Here is a 19,324-nt window from a genome sequence, read left to right on the forward strand (position 1 = left end):
CAAACACTCAGCTAATGAACAAAATCAAAGATCTTGGCCAAGGAATAACTTTTTAGAAAGAACTATATCAGAACAATAGACAGAATGTGTATACATGTGAAATTGAAACAACCAAATTTCAACAGATTTTTCTAAAAAATACTGATGAACTTACGGAGGTAGTATTTCTGCAGCCATGAATATTTTTTCCACTAGCTCTGAAAGGATACTTAGTAGATGTGCTAAATTAGTATTTACATCTTCATTTTTTTCTAATTTTGAAGGATTCAACTGAAATATACAACCATAAATTGAACATTAATTCTTATTTTGAATGAAATAGATTAAATATGTTTACAATACACAGCAGTTTAAGATTAAGATTAAGACTATTGAAATACACAGAAATTTTAAATTCAGTAATAAGTATATGGGTTGTAATGCCACAAAACTAAGCATTCTTGGCTTTTTTGTTCCATTTTGACCTCTGAGTATTTGGTGAAACCTACAAATCTTTCTCAGAAAAATGTATTTAATTTCATCAAATAAAATACAAAGACACTGTCTATATTACAATGGAAAAATTATATACAGGTTAAATACAACTGTAGAAACATTTTTTAAAAAAACAAATAGTTAATATATGTGCTTCTTTATTAATCCATTTAATCGATAACAAGATGATGCACTTTTAGGTACAATAATTTTAGATAACGTTATGAGGTTAGCAAATATTTTTAATCTCTTAATTCCATCTGAGATTAGGGTATCCTAAATCCTATTGGCCTTTTGCAGTACCCCTAAAACTTAGTTTTATACATGGCCTGGGGCCCAGATGAGTGATAAAGCCACCTCTTGGCTTTGTTGATGGTTATTTTGTGACGCTTGGCTGCTATATGTTTTTAATATTACTAATATTAAAATAATTAATATTATTTGTTTGATCTATTTTATTGTAAACTGCTGAGAGTCATATATGTGTGGTGGTTGGCAATATAAATCAATTTTTTAAAAACCCAAGTTTTGGAGTCTAGAGGCCATATTTACATAGTACCGTATGTACAGTATATCATTGAATGCAAAGTTTGTTAGAAGTAGTGAAAATAAAGCTGTAATGTTTTTTTCCCCAAGTTCAAAGATTCCTTTGGAAAGGATTCTCAAGGGATCTGTGGACCCCAGGTTGAGACTATCTGCTCTAAACTAAAATAATACAATGGAATAATATTGGAAATACAGTATGAGCTATAAAGACAGTACTAATTAGATTAGCATATGATTTTTTTTACACTTGTATAATAGTTCTAAAATTAATGTACTTAGAAAATTGACAGATACAATATATTAATAATTCAATTTAAAACCTAAATAATATAATAGAAAGGGAATTAATTTTATAAGGATAAATCTCAATTTAAAATCTCCTCAAAAACACTTAGCTTAGTTACTATCATGAAGATGGCTTATAGGCTTATAGTATTAAAAATTGCTGTAAATGAAACAAATGTACATTTAAAAAAAGTGTTTCCTAAAGAAAACGTGCATATTCATTAGATAGTCATATTAACTGAAGTTTCTTACCTCACAAGATTGTTTACTCTCCATTATCTTTAAAATAGAGTCCTTTAGAGCATGATGCACAAACCGTGTAGCTGTAGCTTTCATATACTGCTCCATAAGTGTACTTGCCAATGTGGTGGCACGGAATAAAGTAGTGGCTTCATCTGAATAAAAATATGTGTTTATATACTGGGAACAAATATTATGTATGGCATTTTATAATAAATCTGAGAAATGTTAATGGTACAAAAGACATTCTAAAGGAAAGGATTAGGAATCTTGGGAAAAGAGAAAAGGAATGTCATAGAAAATTAATTTCAGAAATCAGTATTAAAGATTTACAATGTACCTTCCACGCATATTTCTCTGTCATTCAGCGTTCGCAATAATAATGCTTCCAGTTTTTCATGGAGAAAAATTTTAAGTAAAATACTAGCCAGCAATGTTCGATCTTGTCCGCACACATGAGATAAGGCATAGACCACATGCAACTCTTTTTGAAGTACCAACTGAAAAATAAAGGTTAATATTTAATATAAAACTGAAATATCATTTTTTTCCTAAAACAAGAAAACAAGCAAATAAAAAATTAGTTAATGCAAAAATGGAATATTAGTGAATGGAAATTAGCTGCAGAAGCTACTATATTTTTACAATAACAACTATTTTAAATATGTTTTTGTGTCTCTCCAACTGATATGTTGTTTCTAAACATTTTGCAATTTTCATGTATTTCTGATTTCAGTTCTTTTTTTCCTTAAAAGAACTCTAAATATTTTTAATTTCTCTTGCTGGGTAATACACAATATATATGAAAGCCATTTTTAAAAATTTGGTCAAACCTCTGTTATGAATATATGCTGTTAATTCTGCTGTTACTGCATATTCTCCAAGTTAAAATTTCCAGTCCAATATCATTGGTAAGATATCTCATAGTCTAGATAGTGTTAAGTTTATCCCCGAGTTTGTGAACATGTATCTTGTTAAACTGTGGTGTTTTTATTAAAATATCTTGGAATTATGCCTAGTTAAAAAATCTGGTTTTTTTCAGATTTGAATTCTAAAATTATCTGAATAGTGCTGCATCTTTCTTTATACTACTTTGTAAGTTTTCTTTACATGTCTCCCCCATTAGGTAATTTGTTCTTCTCGTGGCATTTTCAGCATTTATTACAGTATGCTTATTGATGGAGCTGTTTATCATCTATAAAACATTTTCTATAAGTTTTCTCTTAGTTACAGCTTGAGAAAATTTTATAGACATGATCCATAGTTCTTCCATTGTTGTCTAGGGACTGTTTCTTTTAAGTTTTGCATTACAATTTTAATTTGTTTTGTTTCTGTATAGAATGTAATTGACACGTTATACATGTACCCTAATAGGTGAACTTTTTTTTTATTGAAAAAGTTTTACAAAACTTTCCCCCCCTTCCCCCCTCCCCCTCCCTTCACAACCCCCCCTCCCCCCTCCCCAACTTCCCGGAACAAACACAAGGTATAGTTAAAAATAAAACAAACATGCTAAAAAAATTTCCCTCCTAACTCAATTATACTCCTACAATTCTCATCAATTCCTAACCTCCCCCAAAACAATCAGAAATAATACATCCTAATCATTCAAAGGCAGTCTGATAACTCCTAGTCTGATATCTGTTTTGAATATAGTCGATCCATTTTTTCCATTCATTTAAATATCTTTCTTGCGTATTGTCTTTCAAAAAGGCTGAGATTTTTGCCATCTCAGCCAGATTGGCAACTTTCAATATCCATTCTTCTATTGTAGGTACTTCTTTTTTCTTCCAATACTGTCCTATCAGTAATCTTGCCGCTGTTATTAGATTTAAAATCAGTTTAGTCTCAATTACTGTACAGTCTGTGATAATTCCCAACAGGAAAAATGCGACAGAAACTAAATTCTGTACAAGAACTTCAAATACTGTCCTTTTTCTTAGAAGCCTTCCCGAATTTTTGAGACCAGTTTTTATTATTCCAACAATTTATAGGTACATAGACTATGATAATATTTAGCCTTCACCAAGTAATTTTTGTCGTAATTCATCTATAATGGAATCTAAGTATCTGCATATATACCGTATTTTTCGGAGTATAAGACGCTCCGGACTATACGACGCACCGACCTTTTTTGGGAAGGAAAACAAGAAAAAAACCTGCCTCTGCCTCTGCCTCCCAGCAATTTGTCTCCTTGCAGCAAACAGCTTTAGTTTCATTTTCATCACAGCCTGATTAGCACAAGAAAAAAAAAATCTGCCTCCCAGCAATTTGTCTCCTTGTAGCAAACAGCGGAGGCCTGCGCAGCAATAGGCAATGGCAATCCCTGCAGCCTGAAACAGCTGAGGGTTGGGTGGCCGATCCAATCGACAATCAGCTGCTTGTGCTAATCAGGCTGTGCTGAAGCGGCTGTTTGCTGTTTGCTGCAAGGAGGTAAATTGCTGGGAGGCAGAGGCCAAAGGGTGGCGGCCGATGGGTGGCTGGGGCTATATTCATTGTATAAGATACACCCAAATTTTCACCCTCTTTTAGGGGAGAAAAAAATGTGTCTTACACTCCAAAAAAATACAGTAATTCTTACTATAGTAAACTCCAGTTTGAAAGGAATTTAAACAAAAGGCTAGGGGTGAAATGATTAGACTTATTATGTTTCTCATGAAGTTTCAAACTTTGTCTTATAAGTCCTGTCATCTATGGAGATTCTCAGCCATCCAGGTCATGGTTGTCCCAAAGGTGCTTTTTCAAAGGCAACTGGACTTTTGTTTTTTTCCTTAAAAGGTCAGTTAAAGGACACCACCTATCTCCTCTCCTTTTAGCAATCCCCAAAAAGTTCCACATCATTTGCATACTGAGTTAGGTGACCTTAAAGGTTCAGATAAATCCCCAAGTGGCCTCAACAACTCTCAAAGAGCTAATGACCAGATGATTGCAAAGAATATAAATCCTTCCATTCCTCACCAGTCAGGGCTGAAGAAGCCTCTTGGATGAGAAGCTAAATGTTTTCAAGAAAAGACAAAGTCCAGCTGCCTTTGAAAAAGCAACTTTAGTAAATCCTTTCCAATTTTTGTTTTTTTTTATGTTCCTCCATCATATATATTTATGTAGTTCATGAGCTATGCTCCTTCAAATAATAAAGTTCTAGTGTTTGAGGATTTTGTGTATTCTGTTAGCTATCACAGACAGCTTGTTCAATAATACAGTTTGGAAGAGCAATATTATTCTATCTTTTAAGTCTTGTAACACTGACATTGTTTTATGAAGTATTTCAGTGTACGGCTTAAATAAATCTAAGCATCTTCTGTTCAAATTGAGAGCTACACAAAAATATAAACACCTTGAAAGACCAGTAAGAAACTCTTTCAAATGTTTTTCAAAATGCTACTGAAATTACACTATGTCAATACCTCTTTAAATTCACTGTATTCTTCTTCAGGCATTATTTTCTCCATAGAATATCGTGCTCGGACACGCAAAGAGCCTGGTTCAATACCTTTCAGGGGTACATGTGAACTGAGCTGAAACCATTCATCTGTTGCTTGTCCTTTCTGCAGTCGGTTCAACTGGCATCGCATAAATACTTGAAATACAACATTACAGATTATAGTTAGCGTTTTGCAATTCTGTTATAACTGACATTTCAAAAGTTGCTGTTCCTGGCCAACCTTATCTGGGCTAGAAGTTTTAGAGGCATTAGCAGCAACCTAGCCCTCAGTTCAGGATTGCTGAAGAATTTCCTAAGTGAAAATCAGATAGGATACCATTTGAAATGAGAATGCATAATGGCCACTATCCTCTCTTGTTTTCAAAGTATTTCTATGAACTGAAATTACAGCTGAAATGACTACCAAAAATGAAGATTCAACAGCAATGAAATTTACAATAAATTATGTGCTAAGAATGAAGGAGAAGGAAGGAGGAGGAAGGAGACAAAGCAGCTCTAAGTTATATGAAAACTTTTTTTATTTAACTGGGGAAAAGAGCCATTTTCCTTTTTGATAAATGCAATAGTTTTGAAATGATATTTTTTTTTAAAAATCGAACTTACATATATCTGGATCTTTACTCTTCTTTGTTTTATTACTAAGGCTTATTTCAAACCTGTTGATATCAGAAGAAAGATCACTGGGGAAAAAGAAGAAAAATCAGATTCATATTTGTATTTTAACCTTCACACTGAACATCAAAATGCCAGAAAGTTGTTGGAGTTTTCATTACAGTCATATTGGTAAACAAACGAAAGAAAGCTGCATACTATAAAACTGTCTGATTTCCAATTCCATTTTCAAGTATGGTAGTTCCCCCTCCCAATCTATTCAGTTTGTTGGCAAACATCCCTGCCCCATGTAATAGAATTTGCATAGAACTTACTCAAACACAAACTCCTCTGACCACACAGGGTTCTGACCTTCTCGTACATGGGTTTTTGCTACCTGAACACAGTTCAGGGATATATTACAGTAAGGATTAGTAAAATGTTTTGCTGGAAGTGTATGGGCTTCTTCAACATGCAATATAAGACTGCTGACCTAGAAAAATGACAACAGAATTTTAAAATTTATTTTACACAAATTACGAAGTATAAAAAATTGTACATAAACTATAAATACTTACATCTACTGATATATTAAGTAATTATATACCTAGTAATACCACATTAAGAACTCAAGCATAAATAGATTTAACTTGAATGCTATTGTATATTCTTTCATATCTATCTAATGTTGGTAAAGAAAGTGGAAAAATGTCTGGATAGAATTTACACACTACTAAAATAAGAATGCAATGGAAAATTATTGAGTGCTGTTTTTTAACTGTGGTTTTGCCTGCATAGAGCAAATTCAGAGAAACTGTTTAATGATATTACTGCTCCAGAAGGACCATGGATAAAGACAAACGGAACCCAGAGCAACAATAAAAGCAACACATGTTTAATTATTGAAAGAGATAAGGTGGGGGAAAGCACCTATTGCAAAATAAATAAACTCCATGGAATGCAATAATCTTCACAAAATATCCTACACTGCTACTAATGTAGGACCTAATAGAAAGTTGAAGAGGAGGATCACCAGGCCACTTCCTGGGGTTTACAGAAATGTCATAGAATGTGGAAGGCATAAGCACCAACCTCTATTTAAACCTCTCTGTAATTCATAAGAGTTTGCTCTGTGCAGACACATACAGCCTTTTGAAAGAACGTACAGTAATCCTATAAGAAAGTTAATATTTAATCATAAAAACACTATTTTTATGATTAAAATAATTTATAATGACTAATTTTGTCACGTATAAAATTGGAAGGAAGGGTACTGTAACATCTAAATCTTAATTGTTCTACCAAATATTAATATGTAATCAATACAATTTGCTATTTACTATTTTTAATTTTCAAGAATTTTTTGAAGAAAAAGCAACCCAATAAACGATATACAATTATTACAATAATATACATTTTTGGAGTTGGCTTCTCTGTAAAAATGTCTCATTTATGCTAAACTAAACTTATGCTAAATTAGTTTTCAGAGGAGAATATACTTAGTTCTCAGATTACATTCTCAATATATAAATCCTGTAACATATATAGGATGACATCCACACAATGAGAATCCCAATATAATTAGACATAAAATACAGTAAATGATATCCTGTATGTTTGCTCCATCATGATTATAGAGCAATCTATAAGAAAAATGCCAATTAACATCATAATTGATTATATAACTGCTTTTTCTTATAATTTGGTTAGTAGGTTAGTTCATGACTTTCCTATTAGCTTTGACTTCATTATTAAAATTGAAGTTAAAAATTATTAAAAACAAAGCAGTACTTGTATGTTATTAAAATTATTAACTCCATTTATTTCATGTTTATTTCAATCTTTAATTTGTTTAAAGTACATGGTAAAGGAGACACTATGATTTTTCTAAAAAAAGTTATAAATTTTTTACTTTATACAAGTAATAATTAGTTCAATCAAAAACATTTCAGTATCAGTGAGAACACATTACCTGACGCAAGCGCTTATTAGATGTTCCTGAACTAGTTTTTCGTAAATTGCAAAAAGTTTGCAAAACTTTCATCCAGTCCTGCAAGCAAGAATATCTCAGATCAGCAGTTCCCATCTATACAGTGCAAACTTTTATAGGTCCATAGCTGGGTGCAGGATTACAGACAAAATAGCACTTATGTTTAACCCTTTAACTAATCTCTAGGTATTTTAGTTAAGTTTAATTTGTTATAGCAGTTCTCTTTCTTATTCCTCCTAATGCAGAAAAGTAGTAGGATCATAATCAATTAACCATTTAATTACAGGAAGGTAAAGAATAAAAGCAACTGAAGACACTTTTTGCTGAAGACACTATTTCTGTAAGTATTTGCTCTTGTTCACTTCTAAACAGATTTCTTAAATAATGACAACTCTTTACCCTCTACCTTTTAATAAACTGCTACACTAAGCTGTATGTCAATCTACTTACAAGGAAAATGTCCTTTTTGCATAACCAAAAACTTTTGATCTCGAATATTATAAATACAAACCACTATAGTAAGCACATTATTACAATCCAATCTAATTTTTATCACAATACATTAAAAACATGTCATATACTACTATCTTAATCATATTATTTCAGTAGGTTTTTTAAAAAATATTTACCTGTGCTTGTTCTGGAGTTTCTCCTGCAAAGTAAAAGATGTAATGCTCTTCACTAAAGTGCTGAACTACTATCTGAAAACAGTTTGGCCTATTTAAAGGAAAAACAAACAAACAAACAAATAAAAATAGAATTCTTTTAACAGAATACAGGTGTCAATCCTGGGACATGCAGATATGTTTACTATTATTACTCTCCTATTGCAGTGCATTAAAATCCCTCTTTATTTTCCAAATATGCCTATATTTTTAATTGATAATATGCATCTCTTTTTAATATTAATGTGCAAAATGATGCACATTAATAGCATCATTTAAGGATAAATTACCTCAAGATGAGATGGGCAGAAAAGAAATCTAATCATTAAAAATAAATGAGTTAATATTGATTGCAAAAACTGCATGAATATAAGTCTGAATTCTAAATAGTCAGTTTTAATTTGCTAATAGTCTTCTCCAATCTAAAATGTCATTACATACAAATTTGTTTTTGGGTAATCAAAATGTACCTAGTATTGGGCTTGATGTTGTTATATTTATGTTCAGGAACTAAGAAACTTTAAAAACAATTTTGAATGATAGAAACAAACATAATTTTAAAATAATCTAATATTTCAACTGAATTTTACGAATAATGTACACTAGGAATTTAATCCAACACTTTAATGCAAGTTATTTTTCTTAACTTTCCAAGTCCTAAGAATAACACCTTTCATTCATACACAGTACTTGTTTTTGGTTTAAGTTCTGTTATAGATTTTTGGGGGTATTGGCCCCTTTTCCAGTAATTCCTAGAAAGTCTGCTTCCTGTCATACACGTTATAATATCACCATCTTCTTAAAGGTAAGTCAAAATCCTTAGTTGAATTATTCAAGTCCTATTGTCAGAAATAGAAATGGAAAATCCATAGGCCATAAAACTGTTAGTTTGAATGTTCTTACACTGACCTAGCCCTTCTCTCACTAAAAAAGCACTAACAAAAATAAAAAATAAGTCATTTTACTTCCAGAAATACTCATCTTTTGTTCCTTGTAAAATTTAAAAATCAATACATTGTACAAGTTTTGAAAACAAAAAGATGACTAACAATAGCTCTTGAGCAACAGAAAATATAATGTATCAAGATTTATAACAATACAAAATTAAAAAAGAAAAATGAGGCAAATTGTTCAAGAACCACTTATAAGTCACTTTTTTGTTTTCAAGATTTGTACACTTTATTATTTTTAAAAATTATTGACATTCTATTATTTATATAAACTAGAATACTAAAAACAGAGATGAGAAAAAAGATATTCTATCAATATTAATTGCAATTTGGATTATTAATGTAACATGCATTAGATTTATTTGACTTGTACAATAAATCTTGTATTGTTAATACACAACACACAGATATACACACACATACAAACACACGTTAATGAAAGGCAAATATTGATGAATGGAACAAATTTAACAAGAATTAAAATACAAAAAGGTAAAAAAAACCTACCCAATTTCTATTGGATATATGTTACTGCAATTTTCCAAGTTTAAAAACCCATTCAGATATTGTCAGAACACTGTCTTTACATTTGCTTCATTAATAATGAAATTAACCCCAAAATATTTGAAAATAATATCTTACCTGCCAAACAGACTATCATGTACACCATAGACAGAACATACACTTAGATCTATCAATCCTTTGGGTTTAGTCGCTCGCTTTTCACTTTCAAAATAAATAAGCTGAGCATCATTTCCTTCTAAAATAAAATATAAGTTCTTCCACCGCTTTCCTTTACCTGTAGGGTAAAGAGGTAGGGTAAAGTATGTGGATTTTTCTATCATCAAGTCTCTGACCATCTGACTTCTAAAATTATCTTTGTCAATCTTGCCTTATTTGTCCAAATTACTGCCCAATTTTTTTTTATGGATCTTTAACAATGGAATGGTACATAAGGTAAATGTTTAGCCAAACTCAAATTTTGATTGACTGCTGGGAAGATTCCCTATAGACTGGGTATGAATGTATGAATTCATACCTTTCTGGAAGTTTTTTTAAATATTGTAATTTTTATTAGTAGTTTCAAGTTCTATAAATCCTAAGCAAAAGAAAAAGGCAATTGTAGAATTTTCTTCTAGCAGGAATATTAATATATAAATATGAGCTAAAAAAGACCGTAATACGCAGTTACATTCTATATAAGTATTTATATATATAAATATAAATACTCTCTATATATTTCTAGATGTGCTCAATTGTATTAATATTAATATTGTATTAATATTAATTGTATTAATGCACTACCAGACTCTATGGTCTCATCCCAAAATCCCCAAAACTTTAATCTAAAACTGTCTACTGTTGACCTCACCCCATTCCTAAGAGGTCTGTAAGGGGCGTGCATAAGAGCACCAGCGTGCCCTACCGTCCCTGTCCTAAAGTTCCCTTTAATTGTATTCATTTTATGTATTCAATTCATGCCTATACTTATATATATTATTTAATATGTATTTGACAAAATAAAATAAATAAATAAATAAATAAATAAATAAATAAATAAATAAATAAATAAATAAATCATACAAATTGAGTATAAGCAGATAGGATTACATTATGGTTCTACCACACAATTATTTATTTATTTCCCTCCTTTATTATTTTTACAAATAATTAAAGGTGGTGAACATATACGACACCCCTTCTTCTTCCTGCTTTCCCCACAGCAACAATCCTGTGAGGTCGATTGGGCTGAAAGAGAATGACTGATCCAAAGTCACCCAGCTGACTTTCATAGATAAGGCAGGTCTCCTGCTTTCTAGCTTGTTGCATTAACTATTGGACCAAGCAGATTTAAGATTTCCTAAACTGCAGTATGTACAAGATTCTGATCACTGACACTGGATATACTTGCCACAAGTGAAGCAAAATTTAACTGAATTGTCCTATAATCACAGCCATTCTTAACAACAAAAAAACCCTACGATTTGTACTTACTTTTTTTAAGAAGATATCCTTTTTTAACAATATTTTTATAGAATGCATCTTTAGTTTTTCGCCGAATTGTATTGTAAATTTCTTTTCCATCTACAACATCGTTAAGCACTTGCCCTTGATGCTGAGAAGAAAAAATACGTTAATTTTTCATTCTGGAACACTAGAATTCTACAATGCATACTATAGCACACAAGATGCTAATTAAAGAATAGTATATTAAATTCATGGTATAACTTTGTCAGCTACCTCCCTCCCCCTTTCCCTGTATCCATTTTTAATCCATTTTCCCAACTCGAGCAAATTAACAATACAATAAAATAATAAGAATCAGATGATTTCTTTTCCTTTACATTTTAGAAATCTTTGAACTTCAACTAATGGTTTTAAAATTATATTAACTCTACTTCCATTATTTAGTTTTACAAGTAGGAACAGCAACAATATGCATGTTTCATATTTCTGTTTGGAAGTTCAGGAATTCTTATTCCATTACTCTTCTCCTAAGCTTCTATTCCATTCCTTGGCACAATGTTTCCTGGTCTACCTATTTTGGTTGGTTTACTTAGTTTTGCTTCGGTGTCACTTCATAATACTGAAAACAAGTGGATCTGCTTGTGCTTGAATTTGTTCATGTTTGTTCATGTATAACAGTAAAAACAGTAATAAAGAGTGTGATGATTAATGTTTTGTTTTTAAGTATTAAGGATTTAATTATGAGTCACATTCCAATGCATGATAAGAAAGAGGATCAACTTAAAAGGATGATCAAATAAAAACAAGAGTTATAAAAGATAAGAATTTAAGTGATGTACAAAATAGAATAAGCTTTTTGGATGAAAAAGAAATTTTTTCATTACTAACATTATCATACGTTTCGGAATATAAGACATACTTCCCTCCCAAAAGTGAGTGAAAATTGCGGTGTGTCTTATACACCAAATGTTGCCGAAGCCCCGCTCAAACTCCAGACTCTTCCCTTTGGCCATTTTCGACCTCCGCGCGTCACATTTTCAGCCTCCGCACGCCCCATTTTAGACTCATTCCAGGCTGCAGAGTTCGCCACAGCACATCACCACCTATCACCGCCTCCACACGCCCCGTTTTTGTCCTCTGCCACCACTGCCACCGATCCCCACCTCCTGGAACTAGCTAAAAATGTGACATACGGAGGACAAAAATGGGGCATGCGGAGGTGGAAAACATGACGCACAGAGGCCAAAAATGCAACGCACAGAAGCGGTGATCGGTGGCAATGTGCTGTGGTGATCCCTGCAGTTGGAATATGTCTAAAATGGAGCATGTGAAGACCAAAAACGTGATGCACAGAGGCCAAAAACACGACACACGGAAGAGGTGATGGGCTCTGGTGATCCCCGCAGCCTGAAACAGCTGATTGGCAGTATTCCAGGAGGCCGATCCAACTGCCAATCAGCTGTTCATGCCAAATCAGGCTGCAATAATGTGCTGAAGCTGACCAGGCTGCAAGGATGCTAGCCAGAAGAATACCAATGGATGCTGGTAGGCAGAGGCAGAATTTTTTTTCTTGTTTTCCTCCCCAAAAACTAATGTGCATCTTATACTCCGGAGTATCTTATACTCCGAAAAATACGGTAATTTCAATTACGACTCTCTCTACCGAAAGAACAAACCAAATATTTTTTATTTCATTTATTTGATGTTTTTATCCTTCCTTTATTACTTTTAAAACTAAATCAAGACAGTGAACACAAATAATACTCCTTACTCCTCCTATTTCCCCTACAACAGCAGCCCTGTGAGGTGGATTGGCTGAGAGTGATTGGCCAAGTCCCCAGCTGACTTTCATGCCTAAAGTGGGACTAAAACTCACAGTCTCCCTCTACTCTCGGACAGCACTTTTAAACTGGCTGTCAATACACATTTGCAAGAGCAAATGATGAAAAAACAATAAGCCTTTATGAGTTTTTTGTATTTTTGCAATTACTAAGACTTTTAATTACAATTAAACATTCATGTAATGACTCACCTGCATTGGAACAGGATCTTTAAGATAATAGCCTTCAACAATCTGTTCTTTTCTATAGTGATCTATGATATCTGCTATACTGTTAAAAACAAAACAAAACAGGAGTCAATTAAAAGTTAGAATTTTATAAAATTTAAATAGAATGGCTATAAAATATAGATGGGTGCAAAAGTATAAGCTTTTCTACTCAAATTGTATATTTTAATGAATTCCCAAATGAAACAAAGTTGACACAACCTACACAAAGGGCAAAGCTAAATACACCAAGATATCTTTCTGAAAATTTGAATGCATTTATACTATTATGTGCAGTTGTTTATTGATTCAAAAATAAGAAAACACTGAACATTGCAGTTGCAAAGTTTGGACACTCTTCCAGTTAGCAATTTCTAATGCCTCTCTAGAAACAATAGTTTTTAAAGATGTCCTGTATTTAGCTAAGGCTATTTGTGCCTGTTTTTGGAATGTTTTTCTACTTTTTCTTGAATTCTTTTAGTTCAAAAATATTCTTGCATTTTTTTAGATCTCTTGACATATTTTCACTACCATTCAAGTCTGAAGGCCAGACTTTATTTTTATTTTGCTGGCAAGTACCCTGTAGTTTCTTTTTCTTTTTTGTTAAGTCCTTTATTTCTCTTTACTGTAAGTACTTCATGATTAATTTGCAGGTATTTTTCAGGTTTTCTTTCTGAAATACCCAACTTTTTTTCAACTTTATCACTGACTGTGGCATATTAGCTGTTGATATTTAGTTGAATCCATTCTTTTTCTCACCTGCACAATATTTAATATGCCACTAGCTGCCCCACAGCTGCAAAGAATAACTACCATTTCTTGTTTTATTTAAATGCTTCATCCATTTTTTCCTACAAATGTACTTTATGTAGTTGTGGCTGAACATTTCAATTTTGTTCTATCATTTCAAAGTGTCTTTGGATATTACAGAACAACAATCATATCCTGAGAAATTATAAAGATTAGAATATGGGTTCATCTATAAAACTACCTCTAAAAATCTTTGTAGACTTAATGAGGTGGGCGGGGTGGTGGTGTACTCAGCAATAACTTTACTGTAAAAAGAAAGTAGCACTAAATTAACTTGATGTCCAAATTTCTCCATCTACCATATTTGTTTCTTTTCTTCTTATTTTGAGCAACAGAGAACTTGTTCAAATTTGCAGGATTGTATGTTGTATTTAACATTGTACCCTTGTATCAGCTTCTGTTCACTTTGTGACTCACTGAAATGTAAGATTCTGCAAGTGTAACCTGTTAGAGCTATTTTAATAGCACATAATACATTTTCTACATATATGTATTTTTACATTGAAAAGTAAAGCACATTTTAAATTTTTGTAGAAAAAATTATGAATGTATATATTTTAATGTATTCAGTATTTAGTATGTTATACATAATATTGAAACTCTCTAAGATGAAACAGAGGTGCAAACAGTAAGAAAAAATTTTAAGTCACAAAATTCTAATGTGAACAAATGGTTTGGAACCAAGTTATATGACAGCCTTCACCTATAGCACCCTCTCCATACATTGAGATAAGGAACAGTAGCATGTCTCTTACAGTTCTCCTTTGAAAACAGGAAAGCAGTCTCATACGAGTTTTCTATCTGGCATATCATTTTTAAAAGTATAGGTACGCAAACATAAAAACGATTTCTTTCTCCATTTTATTATTTTATTATATTGCTTTGAAATGGCTCATTTTAATATGAGGTTGAGGAATATTTTAAGTGTGGCTTTTATAAACTGTTGATCTATTACAAATCTATTCTTATTTTTATAAATTGCTCTGAGTTTTTTCTTTAAAAGGGAAAACAAAAAAATCATATTCAAATTTAATCATATTGCGCTGAAAAGTTTGAAATGTATTATAATAGGGAGACAGAGTAAAATTGCATTTGAAGGCCAATATTCAAACAAAGAAACAAAATCTTGCATTCCATATCATTTACAAGTCTGTACATCTTGCACACTAAAATGCACCTGAATAAATCATTGTGTATAAAATATATCAACAGAGCACTTTTCTTCATTTTGGCATTTTCAATTATAATAAACATGCAATGACATCAGAAGAAAATAAAATTTGAATTTAACTATATGTGCTTAAAACCAATAGTAAACTATATACTTTATGTTATGTTTTCAGAAGTGCAGTGCTCATAAACTTAAAGTATTTGTTATATTATCAAGCTTTATACTATTCCCCCGCTTTCCATATTTTTAGAGACTTTGCCCAATAAAACCAATACATTTCACTTTAAAAAAATGATATTTATCAATTTTTTTCCTCTGTTATATCTACAAGCAAAGAAAGATGGTGTCAGTTTTACTAGGTAGACTCTCCTGCCATTTCCTTTAGAGGGCAAAAAACTAGGTTTCTGAGCCTCTTGTCCCACCCACTATAAAATAATGGGCTATGCTGTCTCTTATCTGACATAGCCCACAACTTTATATTTTATAGCTTTCTAGGCAGGGATGGGTTCTACTTACCTTTACTACCGGTTCGCATTCTGCTTGCGCACTCTTCTGCGCATATGCAATAGAGTTTTGATGACGTTTGGGTCAGTGGGCAGAGCCTCCCGCCAGTTTTACTACTGGTTCTATAGAACTGGTCCAAACTGGGGGCAATCCACCACTGTTTCTAGATATCATCTCTCCTCTCTGTCTCCCAAGGTCTTTACAGCCAGGAAGAGAGAAGTATGATTTTCTGAAGAGACTGCTCTATATTTGAGCAGATAAGTTTTTACAGATAAGTCTGTAAAAACTTATCTTATGCCCCTCTTCCCTACTGTATAACGTAGCACCTATTGCATATCATTTTCCATAGAGTCTTAGTAGGCAGCTGCAAAGAAATTCAGCTGGCTAAAATTTTCTAAATAGAATTTCATAAAAGAAAGGAAAAAGATAAAAGTCAGTCACTGAATCTGGAGCTGTTAAAGATACCAACACCAGTTTCTTTCCTACACTTCTCTTACTTTCACTGGCTCACTAAATTCATTTTGGTTCATGCTTTACATCATAAATATTTTAATTCTGGTTGAACTGTCAGGAAAAAAACCCGTTTTCTGTGTATAACAGTTTGTGTTTGGATATCCCTTCCTTTTGCTAATAGAAATGCATAGTATGCACTTATTCAGTAACACTCATATACAGTAACCTATATGTAAAACCTAGCAATTAAAGCAATACACATTTGAAAAGGAAGTTAAATCTAGTAAAATACTGAATATTTTAGGTTATGACTGTTTTGAGTTAAGTTTGTCTCCTATTAACCATAAATATTTTAAACAAAAATTTGGAAGCAGTTGATTTGCTACTGAAAAAAGATATATTGAAGAGTTACATAAGACATACTTAAAAGTGTGCCACTATCAATGGATCTACTAAATTCTCATACCATATACTCCAGAAAAAAATATAAGTGGCAGAATAAAACTGCATTTGAAGGCTAATATTTGAACAGTTATGGAACTCTTGCAGATCATATCATTTACATCTCTGTACATCATGCTTTCTGAAACATATTTGAATAAAATCACTGCGTACAGATAACATCAACATAGCATTTCCCCGCCTTTTAGCATTCTCAATTATAATGTAAACATGCAATGACATCAGCACAAAAAAACCCTCTAAATATAAATATGCTATGTACATAAAACCTAGTATGGTAAATGGTAAAACAGCTCCCATCTGTTTAGATCCTTGTCAGCAATTTTAGTTATAGTTTTAATAAAACATTTTCCTATCAAATATGTATTATTGTTATTATTTATTATTATATTCAGTTTAGATTTTATGCTCAAAAATTTATCAGACTGTCAATGAAGCTTACATCTTTGCATGCTCAATTGTGTGGGGAGGCCTTTAAATTGTTCCTACTGAACCTCCAATATCTACTGCTTTGATAATTTGAGAGCTGGATCTGGAAGTGTTAAACACTACTTCAATAGTATCCTTTGCAGCTAGAACTCTCAGATATATCAACTACTTTGCTTTTCTGCAAAAAGCATTTTCATTTTGAAAATTTCATGATAATATGTCTTTCTCTTTCTCACCCACATGTGCATATCTAGAAGCTATCCAATAATGAAACTATATCTTGTGACAAAAGAAATTTAAAAAATGTTATATGAATGAAATCCTACTATGAACAGTTTAAAGGTATCACTTTTAATTAATTATATATACATGGTAATTAATTAATTATATACTCAGTACACCACACACCAAAAACCTCAGCTAATTAGCACAACATTGTCTTTTGGAGAAGTTGATGGTAAAATAATAGGTTAGATTCAGAAAACCTATGTAAAAAACTTATGTGGGCTTTTTCCCTTTACTTTGTAGCTTTGTCAGGATCAGAGCGGAAAAAGCAAAAAGAGAGCTGCTGTAGTAGTAAATAGTTTGTGAGATCTAGCAGGATGCTTTAGATAAGTGTAAGTAAGTAATTCCACTCACACAGTGTAAAATCACATCACAATTTCAGTATCTAAACAATGAAGTACAAACACAGACTTAAGGTTGAATTATTGTACTCGTAACAATCACTGAGAATAGCTTGTAAAAACTGAAATATGCAGTTTAATTCAAGATGGCTTCGGATGAGAATGTTTTCTAAAAAGAAAAGACTTTCTAGTTTTTCCTCATTGTCAAGTTACACAAATCAGATCCTGTGGAAATGGGATTTTTATTGCTTAATTCAGGACTGTGGACTCCTGTTTCATACACATCAAAGTTTTCAAATGGGAGGCTTCTACTGCCATACCCTTAAGAACTAGACAACTAGACAATGGGCAAAAGATAGTTTACCTTCAAAGGGGCTGACTCTGCTGCTAGCTCGTTTTCAATGAGGATGTCTGAATGCCAGACAGATTTAGTGAAGAAGATATTCAAGAAGCTTGTATGTGGGATATGCAAAATGATCCAATTGTATAGCCTCATAACATCTTCCATTTGAAGTTCTATGACAGTCCAATGACCTTCTCAGCTAGGAGAACTTGATACTTTCTCAGTCACACCAGCTGCAGGATTTCTAACCACTCAGAAGACAAGCTGGAAGCGAGAGAAATTCTCGGTTGGGATGGACATCAATTCCCTGGTTCATGTTTGGCATATCCAAGTTCCATAATCTAGGTTGGGGCAAATCTTCTTTGGAAATGAGAACTAAACTTAGCACTACTAAAAGTTATTCAAACACAGTCTAGATTAACATATTTTTAAGAACTTGAAAAATAGAATGAAATATACTCAGTTTCTACACTCAAGTGCAGTTTTATGTCCTACATTTTCTCTCAAGTGAAAATTAAGTGCAATGACTAGTGATGAAGCAATGATACTTTTAAAAGAAATATAGCAGAATCCATTTTTATGTTCCAATGGCCAAACCTTTATTTGTTAAGATCTGACAATGGACACATGTTCTTACTCATTTGAAAAAATGTATACAATTTTTATTTAATGTATTATATACATTTTTTAATTTTGCATCTTTCAAATCAAAAATAATTGTTACTTATAATATTCTCCCTCCCTGCACCAAAAAAAAATCAAACCCCACAAAACCAAAAAAATCTGATAGAATTCAGTATATACCATTAATGACAATTAACAGTATACATAACACAAATTGTAAAATATGTTTGCAACATACCTGTTATAGTATCTGCCCCCCATCATAAACTGATTGTTTGGTGTTGGACATATTTTAAAACGCTGTATGTTTTCACTGGTTCGAAAGTAGAGTGAGTAATCTCCAGGTGTATTATCAGAAGGCCTCACAAGAAAACTTGATACTTGACCCACTAATTATAAATAAGAAAAAAGTTACAGGTCGTTGTTGATAAATCTAGCTGTTTTATTTTATTGGTCTGGAACTTAGCATGCAGCAGAAAAAAATTTAATCAGTTGCAAAAAGACTTGTCATTTTTTCTTAGGATATTCTTGTTAATTAAGCAGTAATAAAGTAGTCAGGAATTTCTAAAAAAAGGTCAAACATTTACATGTCTTACTTTGCAAATAAAGCCTTCTACATCTTGAAGTAATCCCAAATTTAAAAATGTTCGATGAAAAATGCCCCATATTTTTATAGTAGACAATTTCGGCAAATACCTCAATGG

The 19,324-nt window shown here is 32.2% G+C and overlaps 1 protein-coding gene across 1 annotated transcript in view; it reads right to left on the reverse strand.

The window, feature by feature from the left end:
• RASA1 (RAS p21 protein activator 1) overlaps positions 1-19,324 on the reverse strand; it is a 50,697-nt gene that overhangs the window by 10,890 nt on the left and 20,483 nt on the right. Inside the window, exons 8-19 of the mRNA XM_058168498.1 lie at positions 18,859-19,009; positions 13,184-13,262; positions 11,179-11,299; positions 9,826-9,982; positions 8,198-8,285; positions 7,551-7,628; positions 5,914-6,071; positions 5,591-5,667; positions 4,950-5,122; positions 1,886-2,045; positions 1,558-1,700; positions 155-270 (exon numbers count right to left, since the gene is read on the reverse strand). Of these exons, the coding sequence (XP_058024481.1) occupies positions 155-270; positions 1,558-1,700; positions 1,886-2,045; positions 4,950-5,122; positions 5,591-5,667; positions 5,914-6,071; positions 7,551-7,628; positions 8,198-8,285; positions 9,826-9,982; positions 11,179-11,299; positions 13,184-13,262; positions 18,859-19,009 (1,501 nt within the window). The remainder of the gene's footprint in view (positions 1-154; positions 271-1,557; positions 1,701-1,885; positions 2,046-4,949; positions 5,123-5,590; positions 5,668-5,913; positions 6,072-7,550; positions 7,629-8,197; positions 8,286-9,825; positions 9,983-11,178; positions 11,300-13,183; positions 13,263-18,858; positions 19,010-19,324) is intronic.

Source organism: Ahaetulla prasina, chromosome 2 (assembly GCF_028640845.1).
Source record: "Ahaetulla prasina isolate Xishuangbanna chromosome 2, ASM2864084v1, whole genome shotgun sequence".
Classification (NCBI taxonomy): domain Eukaryota; kingdom Metazoa; phylum Chordata; class Lepidosauria; order Squamata; family Colubridae; genus Ahaetulla; species Ahaetulla prasina.